The sequence below is a fragment of the Pan troglodytes genome, chromosome 22 (genome assembly GCF_028858775.2).
Source record: "Pan troglodytes isolate AG18354 chromosome 22, NHGRI_mPanTro3-v2.0_pri, whole genome shotgun sequence".
NCBI classification, from domain to species: domain Eukaryota; kingdom Metazoa; phylum Chordata; class Mammalia; order Primates; family Hominidae; genus Pan; species Pan troglodytes.
In genome coordinates, this window is record NC_072420.2 from 29,716,305 (window position 1) to 29,730,137 (window position 13,833).

General features: G+C 34.5%; 1 protein-coding gene across 7 annotated transcripts in view; it reads right to left on the bottom strand.

Annotated features, from left to right (window-relative positions):
* The window catches only part of LTN1 (listerin E3 ubiquitin protein ligase 1), a 64,929-nt gene that overhangs the window by 8,037 nt on the left and 43,059 nt on the right, over positions 1–13,833 (bottom strand). For 6 of the 7 annotated variants that reach the window (XR_010154396.1, XM_009448521.4, XM_514851.9 and 3 more), the window contains 8 exons: positions 11,275–11,417; positions 9,963–10,098; positions 9,618–9,762; positions 8,197–8,410; positions 7,485–7,722; positions 7,080–7,154; positions 5,038–5,224; positions 346–517 (listed from right to left, as the gene is read on the bottom strand). Coding sequence is in view for 6 of the 7 variants with exons in the window: in XM_009448521.4 (XP_009446796.3) it covers positions 346–517; positions 5,038–5,224; positions 7,080–7,154; positions 7,485–7,722; positions 8,197–8,410; positions 9,618–9,762; positions 9,963–10,098; positions 11,275–11,417 (1,310 nt within the window). In the remaining variant the exon portion in view is untranslated. Of the gene's footprint in view, positions 1–345; positions 518–2,431; positions 4,178–5,037; positions 5,225–7,079; positions 7,155–7,484; positions 7,723–8,196; positions 8,411–9,617; positions 9,763–9,962; positions 10,099–11,274; positions 11,418–13,833 lie in introns of those variants that run through there. The other variant, XM_016938453.4, reaches the window with a different exon arrangement.

The window sequence follows — 13,833 nt, forward strand, 5'->3', positions numbered from 1 at the left end:
CTCTCAGCTCACATGTGAGCTCCCAGAATGAAATGTTATTCAACTTTATTTCCCCTGATTTATATGCCTATAAAATGTTATCACGTAAGAAATATTTGTTTACAGAGTCAAAAGTTAATAGTCTCACCACACTAAGCTTCAAAAATGTATTAAATTCCTCACAGTCTTATGGGTAAAAACTAATTATTCATCCTATTTAGAGAAATATGGAAAATGGTCAATTTCAACATTCTCATAGCTAGGACCCACCTTTGGGGTTATTCTCCACATTCTCAGGGAAAAGTTTAATTCAACCTAGTCTGAATCTAGTGTCCAACAAAGAACATAAACACATATCTTACTGACCTCTAATACTCAGCTGGAGCTCCTCAGTAAAGAATGTTTTAGGGTCCTTATTTGGGACCTCAATTGCTGTCTCTGCATAGGTTGGATTTTCTGGCATAAGCCTGAACAGGTGATAGAGCAATTTATTCAAACTCTTTGTTTTCCGAAGATACATGGAATACAAAGCCCGAAGCTGGTGGAGAGCAAAGAATTTGTTAGTAAACCAAATACACCAAGACAATTGGTATAAAAGAACAACTCAAAGTGTAACAAATTTCCTTTCCTCATAAACTAGCAGACATTCTATCCCCTCATTATTGTAACACATTTCTAATATCTTTCTCAAATTGTCTGCCTGTATTACAATGCACTCACCTTGGCTTAGAATGTCTGAGACAAGAAAATCTATTCACCATTCCCACAGATGACTCCCTCACTCTCCTCCCAAGTCTTCCATACATTCCTTCCACACCGTTGTCCTTAACCTTTCAAATTCCTGCTTAAAACTAATCCCATTTTTATGGCTGACCTCACCCTGTATCAAAAACTCCGACATCCCTTTACGACAGAGAGCACAAACTAGTGGTCCAAAATGTCATGGGGGTCTTCTCAGAGTTGTTTTCTCAATCAGGAAATTTCACATAAAAATATGGATTTCTGGTTCTCTTTTAAAAACAGAAAAACGAGCCACCAGTGGGAGCACTGCAGGTATCTGTGTGAGACCCGTGCTTCACAACTCCTGCTTTCCCTCCATAACGCAGCTTGCATTTTCCACATTGACTTTGCAGTTCTTTGGTATCTGTATTGGTTTTAAGATAATTTCTTCTACTATATCACATATCTCCTCACAGTACAAAGATATCATTTTCTTTCCCTTTTCTTTTTAAAAAATTTGTATTTTTAATTTTTGTGGGTACACAGTAGATATTTATGGGGCATATGAGGTATTTTATAGGCATATAATATGTACTAGGGTAAGTGGGGTATTCATCACCTCAAGCATTTATCCTTTCTTTGTGTAAAATATAGCATTTTCTGAACACTATGAATACTTAAGTACAAGGATCAAGTCATAGGATTTGGAATTGATTTTTAAAATATGTTGACCAAAGTGCTCTTATCATCAAACTTAACATCACTAATGAAGGATGAACATCCCAAATCTGAAAATCCAAAATCCAAAATGCTCCATAATCTAAAACTTGTTGAGTACCAACATGATGCTTAAAGGAAATGCTCCTGGAGCATTTCAGATTTTCGGATCTGGGATGCTCAACCAGTAAGTGTAACAAAAATATTCCAGAATCTGAAAAAATCTGAAATCAGAAACACTACTGGTCCCAAGCATTTTGGATAAGGGATACTCAACCTGTAAAAGAACACAATGACATTATATGGCTCCTGAGGTAAGACACTGAGAACACATAACAACTTGGGCAGTAAGTACTATTGCTAAAAATTAACCACAATCTAATGAGGAAACAATCAGACAAATTCACATTGTATGACAGGCTAAAAACAGCTGGCCAAAACAATGACAAGAAAGAAAAGAAAGGTATAGAAATTATAGGTTAAAGAAACTAAAGAAATATGACAAGCAAATACAAACATGATTCTTGATTGGATCTTCAATAGAGAAGAAAATAAAACTATAAAGATATTACTGGGACAACTGAAAGTATCTAAATAAAAATTAGATATTATTGCATCAAAATTAAATTTCTTGAGTATAAAAATTATATTATGCTTATGTAGAAACATGTCCGTGATCTTAGGAGATATATGCTTAAATACTTTTGGTAAAGCATCATAATGTCTGCAACTTACTTTCAAGTAGATCAGCAGAAAAAAAGTAAATACAGAGAAAGTATGTGCAAATGTAGCAATATGTTAAAAGATGTATGTAACTTTTTTATCTAAAAGAGTATGTGATTTTCCATTGAATTATTCTTCCAACTTGTTTAATTTTTCAAAATAAAAAGTTGGAGATTTTTAAAAAATTAATCACCAATATCAATGGACTTTAAAAAACACACATATATGACCCAGCAATCCCACTCCAAGGTATACAACACAAGTGAAATGAAAACATATTTCAACACAAAAGTTCATACATGAATGTTCACAGCAGCTTTATTTACAATAGCCAAAAAAAAGGAACAACCTAAATGCCCATTAATGGATAAACAGATAAACAAAATGTGATAGATCTACAAAATGGAGTATTATTCAGCCACAAAAATAAATGCAATACTTATGATACATGCTTCAATATGATAACCTTGAAAATAATATACTAAAATAAAAGCCAGACACAAAAGACCAGATATGTGAAATGTCCAGAACAGGCAGATGCATAGAGACAGAACACAGTTTAATGGCTGTCAGGAGCTGTGGGGTTTGAGAGGAAATGGGAAGTGATTGCTATCAATTACAATGGGATGTTGAAAAGGTTCTAAAATTATATAGTGGTTAACAGTTGCACAACTCTGTGAATACAGTCAGCCCTCCACTTCCATGGGTTCCACATCTGAGAATTCAACCAATTGCAGATTGAAAACATTTGAGGGGCAAAAAAAGTGATTAAAAAAAACCAATACAACAATAAAAATACTAAAAACTTTAATACAGTATAGCAACTATTTCAATAGCATTTACATTGTATCAGTGATAACTAATCTAGAGATGATTTTAAGTAGTATACAGGAAGATGTGCATAGGTTAGATGCAGATACTATATGCCATTTTATATAAGGAACTTGAGTATTTGCTGGGGTGGGGGTCATGGGAGGGAGCCTGGAAACAATCCCCAGCAGATATCAAGGGATGACTATATACTAAAAACACCAAACTGTGTATGCTAAGTGGGTAAATTTCATGGTATGTGCAACATCTCAGTAAAGCTTTATAAAACAGACACATAAACATACACATGTACATATACAACTTTTTCCAGTTCAATCTGATTTGCTAGTTTTTTTGAGAAAAAAGTTAACCCATGATTTAGGAACATTTAAAGTTTTCCGAAGAAAAATTCTGTTTATTTCAGGATTCATCTAATTAGTATTACTAAGTGGGTTATTCTGGTTTATCTGCCCACAGCTCAGTTCAAGTTTCAGACTCAATAATAATAAATGCTGCCGTATAATTTTGCACCCTAACCCAATCCCAGCTTAATGAAAAAGGTGATGCATGGCCATTTTCCTAATTTCTGAATATAAAATGAGAACAAAACTCTTATACACAAATGCCTCAATCTGCTGCTATTTTTTAAAGATCAACAATATTTTAAGAAATTGATGTGAAAGCCAAATAAGGAGCTCTTGAAATATATCATCAGCAAATAAAACTAGCTTAAGTCACAAAAATAAGTGACAGACCTAAAGAGAAAACTAATCTATTTAACAGCTAGATCAATGCTGCTTCTGTGATTTGACTTTTCCCCGTAGATATACAAATGCAAAGATGCAAAAATTGATATCTTTGTACCAGGGTATAGGTTATGAGCAACAACATAAATTATAATTTAAAAATTCCAAAAAGTCACATTGGAAATGAATGCCATGAATACTTAATCACACTAAGTGATAAACTAAATCTTTTTGTATTGACCTGTCAAAAGAAGGCACATATTTTACTAGGCTAATTCAATCAAAGATTGACAGAGATTTGGATCTTCCTTGTTCTTTTTGAGACAGGGTCTGGCTCTGTCGCCCAGGCTTGAGTGTAGTGGCATGATCTTAGCTCACTGCAACCTCCACTTCCCCGGCTCAAACTATCTTCAAGTGGGGATCCTTATAAAAGAAAAACTAGAGAGATCTTTCCAGTTTCTTCTTGGACAAGGTCTTACTTCCTAAACATAAGACAACAGAGACATCTAGTGGCTGCTAGAATAATTTGGACAAAATATTTCAGATATTTTCACCATTTAGGTAACAGTTTGAATTATTACATAGGTAATGTTTCACAGATTTCTCTCCAAACAGTGATTTTCAAGTAAGGTAAATTTCCAATGATGTATTAAGTTATATCTCCATAACAGAGTGACAAATTGACTCCCTCCGAAAAAAAAAACAAAAAACACAAGATCCAATTCTTTTGAAATCATTACTATGATAGTACAAAATTAAATTATATAAATATTATTTCCTGAAATAAAAGAACCTGGTGACTACATTCAGTTAGAAAAAAGTTGATCTGGCCACCTATCAGAGTAATTACTTTTGCTTGGAAGGTAAGGTATAAGGGACAGGAGTAAACTTATTAAGCAGATTGAAGTTAGTTGGATAAAATGAAATTAGGCTGGGCGCAGTGGCTCATGCCTGTAATCCCAGCATTTTGGGAGGCCAAGGTGGGTGGATCGCTTGAGCTCAGGAGTTTGAGACCAGTCTGGGCAACACGGTGAAACCCCATCTCTACAAAAATATAAAAATTAGCCAGGCATGGTGGCTTGCACCTGTAGTCCCAGCTACTTAGTGAGAAGATCGCTTGAGCCTAGGAGGCAGAGGTTGCAGTGAGCCGAGATTGTGCCACTGCATTCCAGCACAGGCAACAGAGTGAGACCCTGTCTCAATAAATAAAATAAAATAAATTTTAAAAGATGAGATTAAAACATAAGGATTTCCCTTTTATTAAACTGAAAGGAAGGTATTTAGAACAGTATCAGAAGCATATTAGGACAGAACTATCGAAAGTTGTCACATATTTATTTACCTGTGATGACGCAGCTTTGAAGAAAGTTAGTATTAATTTCCAAGTGAGAAGGTATCCCAGAACATAACAGAAGTCTTCACTCAGTGGTTTAATAGTAACTATCTGTCCAACAGGAATACACCCCAAAACATTTTCTAGTAAGTCCTCTTGAGTGCTAAGAAGAGACATCAGTGCTGCTGGTGGTGACCTAAGAATCAATGATTAAACACCACAAGTTTTCTTTATAATTCATTCCTTAACAAATTGACAGTACTTGTAAACTTCAAGCATTTTAGAAAAATTTCTCTGTTTTCCAAAAAACGTTTTAAAAATTCCCCTCTATTGAGCCAATTTTAACTCCTAATCTCACATAACAGTAAAATAAAAAAGACATATTATAGCACTTGAAGGAAAGACATTTTTAGAAAACGTCTCTTTCAATTTTCTAAGTGAAAAAAAATCACACACCCAGAGAAGCCAAATGATGAGTCCAAAGTCTTTCAGTTAGTAGGGGAAACTGTTAGGGATTCTAAATCCTACCCGGCCTTTTATCATCTTATAAAAGACAAAGTGAAGATTAAGACTTCGAAATTTGTCACTTCATTCTAGTTTCTATTTTATTGCATATTATCTACTTAGTACTATTAAGAAATATCACAATGATACTATTAATCGGATAAACACAGAAAATAATTATGTGCCTGTTTAAAAAATCATGATTGTATCTTTTTAGGAAAATAAATGTACCATTCAGATTAATTCACAACAATGTAAGTTAATTTTCTTCTTTATGGAACTACTCTACTCATTTATACTTTCAGGTGAACTTATGAGATTCTCAAAAAGTAAAATACTTAACTCTCTTCTCCATGATACTCTAGCCTGGTTCTCTCCTTTCACTTCTGTGATCGTTCTTCCCTTGTGGCTTCCTTCTCCCAGCCCACAAGTACAGGCCTTCTCCAAACTTCTGCTCTTAGGTCTTTTCCTTCAACACCTCCATCTCATGTACCCAGCCTTCTATATTCCATACTGATAGTCACTAGATCTTATAAAATACCAGCTCCAAAATCTCTCCACTTTTCACATTGCCCTCCAGGCATTGTTATTTAACTTCTGCAATCACCTCCACCTCTGCTTGCTTCTTTTTACAATTCATGTTTCACATTAGTGTCAGAATCGGCTGGTGGTGCCCTATCTCCTACCAAGTAATGACCAAATCCCCCCAAAAAAGTCATTTTTAAGGCCATTTATTATAGGACAGGAAGCATTCTGGCCTACAGCATTCTAGCCTATTTCTGTCTCAGAAATGAGAGAGAGAAATTCCTGCCCTCACAGAACTTACATTCCAGTAAAGAAAGATATTATCAATAAAACTATACATTAAGTGGTAACTACTCAATATTCCCCAAGCACATCCTCACATTCATGACTCAGTGCCTTTGTACATGATGTTCTCTTAACTTATGTTGTCTTTCCTGTCCTGCAGAAATGCTACCTAACCTTAAAGGTCCAGTTTAAATGCCTCTTCCTCAAAAGAAAGTCTTCCCTTCCTGATGTACATTAATTGTGCCCTCATAACATGCTATCTTATATAGGCCTAACTGACCTTTAAAAAAAAGTTATCTATCCTTTTTCTTAGCACTTATCATATACTATATTTTCTATAACGCTACAGTATCATCTGTATCAGATAAATTCCTTAAGGAAAAGAAAGTGCTCACTAAACACTGCATATTCCCCTCAGCATTTAATTAATACTCTGCACAAAGTGGATGCTCAATAGATACTTGAACCGATACACTCTTTCCACAGCCACCATATGGCCAAAGATAGTTTTACTGAACAGTAGCAAACGGAAAATGTGATTTAAGAACAATTAAGAGAGAGACACAATCTTTTGGGTGAAATCTATATTTCATTTATATCTTACAGATAACTAAAAAGATCTATCTGTAGAATGAATATAACTCTATAGCTTCTGTGCTGCTTCAGTCCTCTAAAGACATTATAAGTGAGATGGATTATAAGAATTTAATAAAACAAATTATTTAAAAAAACCTTACAAGGCTGGCTCTTCTTCTTCATCTCCGTATGACTTTAGATTATCCTGATCATACTGTGGTAATTCAGGCATCAATCTAGAAATTAGAACATTATTTTTAAATATGTGATATTAAACTGTTTATTAAGTCGTGCTCAAGAGCAGAAAGACCAATACTTATTTTATAATGAGTAAATGTTTTAATGAGTTTTCTCTAAAATAACTACTATAGCCAGGACTATTGAAATATAAATTGTGTATAGAGAACAATAACCTAAAAGATGAGGCAACTTAGGGTCCCTATAAGTGAAGCAGTCAGATCTCCTTCTTTTAAAAATTTTACTTTAAATAATTAAAAGTAAAAACTAAGCATATATTCTATTTTTTTAGACCACTGTAACATTGATTCAATTGGATGAATTCTTACTTGTATAGCATATGATAAACAGCAATTTGCACAGGCCTAGCTCTGAAGAGGAGTAATGGGGCCAATGTATTTAACAAAGTCTGGAGATATTCTGGTAAGTTTGTTTTTTGGTCAGCAACTAATCTTGCAGGAAGTTTGTGACTCAATAGCTGTTCCTTTGAGATATACGTTAATGTTTCACACATGGGTTTCAGCATTGCGTTCTGAAAGGATGTTTCAGACACATCTTTGTTTTCTCCTAATGACAAAAAGGAAAGAAACATGCACGTCTCAAAAGAAAGTTAGTATAGCTTAAATGATTCACAATCAAATGTCATTTAAGAAAATGAAATAAAAACTAGACATAAACAATAAAGCAGTCTTAACTAGAAACATGAACTGAATATATATTCCAGTTAATCTCAACTGTTTTAATGACTTTTATCTGATCCAGCAAATGTTCGATAGCAAGGTTCTATTCACATCATCCATTCATGTTATCTGAAGTATTATTATTTTAATTTGCAACAGTCATTGGATACCTTGCCATTTTTCAATTTTTGTCTGTAAAGTAAAGCATAGATGATGCTTCTGAGAAGCCAAGCTTTCTCTTCTGGCTTTTTCTTTTACTATTTAGTATTATTTGATTTAAACATCAAAATTTTTGGTTTTGAATTTTTCAGTAAGTCATTTCCAATGAATCAATCTCATTATTATTCCCTTTTTCACTTGCCTGTAACAGTCACCAAAATAGGTAAAAGCAAACTGTGGATGCCTTGGGAAAAAAATTCTTTCCATTCACTGATTAGATTTACAGGAAGATTGCCAATGGTATCCAGAGTTGTGGAATCAAAGAAAGCACTGAGGTCACAGGCCAAATCACAGCTGACACAGGCAAACAGTTGCACAAGTGGAATAGAATACAATGCCTGATTCTCACTTGTTGTCTGAAAAAACAATAAAAATGAAATAGGTAAACAGACTTCTACCAGAACACTACAAATAAAGCCAATATAAAGAAAAGCCCCACTTTCATTTCTTTGAATTTTAAAACGAAAAGCAGTTGAGGTGTGTAATCTCAGGAGAAACATAAAATTTTACATCAAAATAACTTTTTTCTTCAAAATTAAATACCATGAATTAGAATCATTAATAAACAATTTATTCTCAAGTACCCTTTTTAATTTCTAACCTATGGAAGAAAACACTAAGTCAGACACATTAAATACACATTTATAATCTTCTCAGTAGCCCTACAAGTTGTAAGTTATTATTTTAAAATAAGAAAATCGGCCAGGCACAGTGGCTCATGCCTGTAATCCCAACACTTTGGGAGGCTGAGGCAAGTGGATCACATGAGGGCAGGAGTTTGAGACCAGCCTGGCCAAAATGGTGAAACCGCATCTCTACCAAAAATATAAAAATTAGTCGTGCATGCTGGTGGGCATCTGTAATCCTGCTATTTGAGAGGCTGAGGCACAAGAATTGCTTGAACCCAGAGGGCGGAGGTTGCAGTGAGCCAAGATCGCACCATTGCACTCCAGCCTAAGCAACAGAGCGAGACTCTATCTCAAATTAAAAAAGAAAGAAAGAAAGAAAGAAAACTGAGTCTCAAATAGTTTAAGTTTAAAACTCTAAGTCACATAGCTAATAGCAGGCAAAGCAGAGATTCAGACCAATCCAACCCTGACTGACTTGCTGCCTTGGAGCCTACAAGTAATATACCTCTGGTTGCTTTGGGTCAAAAATTACACTAATTCCCTCTGAATCTGCTACTATTTAATGCATTACTCTCACAATATTCACACAGTATGTTTTAGAAATAATCTAATTATAACCAAAAAAGACCAAAATAATTGTCATTAACAGATAAAACCTGAAAGGGCTGTGCTGCAAATATTACAATAAGCTAATGGAGAAGGCATTTTAATAACAGGAGATTTGGTCACTGAATGATGCTGGTAGTCATTAAAAATCTATCATTTTACTATTCTGTCAAATAGTAGCTGGTAGGAAGAACATCTATAAAGTGTTTTAAATTATACAAAGGAACCAATTACAATCATCACTTAAAGAATGAGATTAGTAAATAGTTCTGATGCAAAAGTATGTAAAAAAACCCACAAGAGGTGATGACATATCAGGTTAATTTACCTCCAACCAAGCCAACATGGAGCACATGATGAAGTCCCACTCACTCTCTGCCAAAGGGGATGAGCAATATTTCAGAAATAGGGAAAGAAACCGGATTATTTCTATATTTACACCCAGTACCTCTGGACTTGCTTCTGATAGATTACTGTGATAAAGATAGAAACAAAAGACAATAAAAGATTATATTGACATTCAATTAGAAAGTATGCTACTTCAAATCTTACATACTTATTTATAACTGACTTAAATGTCTACCATAATTTCTCTACAAAATTGTGACACAGATACGTAATCTTTGTCTGAATTGTATACTGAAGGAAAAACATAGTATAAAGTATCACCTACCAACTGAAAAGAAAAATATCTTCATGCTCTTTCTTCCAGGATATTATGATTTTTAATATTCCATGTAATAGCTCTCCATCATCTATACTTTTGGTTTGCAGACAAGAATTGAAAATGGCAAGATGTCCAAAACCTCCTAAAGTAAAATTCAAAATGAAAATTAAAAATATTTAAGAACTATACCGCTACTATTAAAAAAAAGTCCACTTTGAGAAGTAAAAGACTTTCTTGAGAAGTGTTCAGGTTAAGAACTCTAATAATGACTTTTATGTAAGAGTCAACAAATGAGCTTATAAGCTCCAAAGGGCAGAGACCCTGTCTCCAAACCCAGCACCTAGCACACAATAGAGAATTTGGGGGAGGAGAAAGAGTGAATGATGCTGTAATTTAAACTGACTTATGCTGTTTTTGTTTTGGTTTCTTAAGTGCAGGACATATTCAGCAAACTCATCATTCAAATAAAAAAAACCCTACAGCTACAGAGTAGCTGGAAACAGCAAATGGAAAATAGAACATACTGTTTCATAATTTATACATTCATTCACTCAATAGCAGCTAGTACATGTGGTAAACTCTGATGTGGACTCACTCTTTAGAATCTCTAACATTCCTCAAAATCCATCCACTGGTGTATCTTAACACCCTCTGTCCCCAACCTTCTATCTTACATACCAGCCAAAATGAACAATCTGTACCCTCGTATGTTTTTGTGTACCTGGAATGCCCTTCCCCAACTATGTCCATATGGAAAACTATTTATCCTTCAACACCCAGTAGAAACATTTCTCTTTGTGAAATTGCCACTAACACCCTCAAAGCAGAGTGGAAACTCCTTCCTTTCTGCCACTTCTATACATAGTACATCTTTTTGCTACGTCCATTATGACATAATACAACTGTATGTTTGTCTTCTCTACAATAGGAACTACCATGTAGCAGGTGCTCATAAATGTTTATTAAATTAACAAACAAATGAAAAGTGCAGTGTTTTAAATACAACGGACGCTATTTTTGCCTTTATATGTTCAATCATTGATTGGCTAGGGAGAAATGAGGCACAGCTTTAAAAAGCTATAGATAGAAAAGAAATGGTTAGAAGGTATTTCTGGGTGTAAGTCTTCCCTTAAGGCCCAGCATTTTTGTACTGTAAAATGGTAACAGCCACTGTCTAACAACACTCATCCATATAATCTCAGAACAAATCAGCTGTAATTCAATTTACCTCTGCTAGATGTGGTCTTATATATTAGAAACAGTTCTTCATCTCAAGCAATAATTAAGCTAATGAAATATTTATTATCAAGCAACTAACCATTAGTGCTGCAAAGATCTTTCTTAGTCCAGCCCAAAAGAGCAGGTATACATTGAGCACTAAATTCTTTCTTTTCTTCTTTTGACAAAAATGGACATAGACTTTGAATGGTATGCAAATTGCCTTCAGTTAGTGGAAAAAAACTGTTTAAAGAAAAAAAAACACAAGTTAGATTTCTTCCAAACATACAGTTATTTTATATATTTCTTTTATTTGGACTACTGAAAAAGATAGATGAATAATTCTATCACATATAATTACATAAAAAGAAACTATGATAGATTTAACAAGTGCTGACTTGATGAAATTGGTTTTTTTTGCTCCTTTTCTCTTTTCTGCATAAATTTTTAAAATGAGCATATATAACTTTTCCCCATATATGATTTTTTAAAATTATACTAGCCACATGACATTATGTCCTCTTTTAAAAAAAAAGAGTCAATTGCAGGGTGCGGTGGCTAATGCCTGTAATCCCAACACTTTGGGAGGCTGAGGAGGGCGGATCACGAGGTCAGGCGTTTGAGACCAGCCTGGCGAACATAGTGATACCCCATCTCTACTAAATATACAAAAAATCAGCCGGGCGTGGTGGCAGGCACCTGTAATCCCAGCTACTCGGGAGGCTGAGGCAGGAGAATCACTTGCACCTGGGAGGCGGAGGTTGCAGTGAGCTGAGATTGCGCCACTGCACTCCAGCCCTGGTGATAGCGCAAGACTCTGTCTCAAAAAAAAAAAAAAAAAAAAAAGAGTCAATTGATTCAACTTAAATAAACAGTACCAGTTGTGTGTCCTTTCTTTTCTTTTTTTTTTTTTTTTTTTTTTTGAGACGGAGTTTCACTCTTGTTGCCCAGGCTGGGGTGCAATGCATGATCTCATCTCATTGCAACCTCTGCCTCCCAGGTGCAAGTGATTCTCCTGTCTCAGCCTCCCAAGTAGCTCGGATTACAGGCATGCACCACCATGTCTGGCTAACTTTTTTTTTGTATTTAGTGGAGATGGGGTTTTACCATGTTAGGCTGGTCGCGAACTCCTGACCTCAGGTGATCCAGCCATCTTGGCCTCCCAAAGTGCTGGGATTCCAGGCCTGTGTGTCCTTTCTTTGAACTGATATTTGTATTTGTGCATATATATAGTTGGGTTTTATTCACATAAAAAGGATGACACTAAACGTATTGTTCTATCATTTACCACTTACATATACTTTCTGTCAGAACATATAAATTATTCTGTTTTAAAGCTACATAACAAAAATGAACAAAATCTACCTAACACTTCATACTATGGAGGTATCATTATTTAACTATTTCCCTATCAGTGAACATTTAGGTTTCTCCCCTTCCCAAATTTTTGCCGTCACACATAAGGCTGCAATAAATATCCTTAAGAAGATATTATTCTGCGTATGTATAAACACCTCTTTAGGCTAAATTCCTAGAAGTGGAATTGAAAGCTCAAAGGATTTGAATGTATTATATGTTGGTGATCTCAAATTGCTTCTGAAAACACATAATCAACTTATACTTTCACCAAATATGCACAGGTGTGACTGTTTAGCTGCACATTTAATGAATCTTTTTGATTCTTGGCAATATAGTGGATAAAACCATTGCTCTTAATTTGTACTTCTGTCATTATTAGTAAGGCAAATCCTTTCATATTTCACATTTCAGTATTGAGCTACCTTTGACCATTTCATCTATGAATTGCCTCTTTAAGTCTTTGATAAATTTTCCAATTTGGAGGGTTTTACTGATTTATATAAACTATCTACATATTACAGATATTTTTTGTTGATTTGCAAATGTCATCTCCCATTTTGTCATTTGTCCCTGTAATCTTTACATTTTGTTCTGAAAGTTTTCATCTTTCAGAAATACTATATAAAAAATTTTAACTGTCATAAAATACACATAAAATTAATGTATTAGCCATTTTAAAGTGTAGAGTTCTGCAGTGTTAAGTACATTCACACTATTGTGCAACTAATCTCCAGAACTCTTCATTCTGCAAAACTGAAACTCTACCCACTAACACGAATGCTCCATTCCTCTCTCACCCTTGGCCCCAGGCAACCACCTTCTACTTTCTATCCCTATGAATCTGACTACTCTACAGAAGGAATCATAGAGTATCTGTCTTTTTGTAACTGGCTTATTTCACTCGGCATAATGTCCTCAAGGTTCATACAGACTGTATGTAGCATGTCAGAATTTCTTTCCCTTTTAAGGCTGAATAATATTCCATTATATGGTTATACTACACTTTTATTTATCCATTTATCCACTGATGGGCACTTAGGTTGCAAGTTTTCATTTTTACAGAATCAAATATATATATATTTACATAAAATGTAAAGGAGAAGGTCTCAGTATTTTTCTTCCAAACACACAACCAATTTTCCCATCATTATTATTTACTCACCACAGTGATTTGAAATGCCACCTATATTAAAAACTAAATTCACATTTATGTGTGGATAGGTTTCTGGACTGTATCCACTGATTTGTCTACTCTTCAATTTCATACTGCTTAAATACTATAATTCAATAATATATTTTA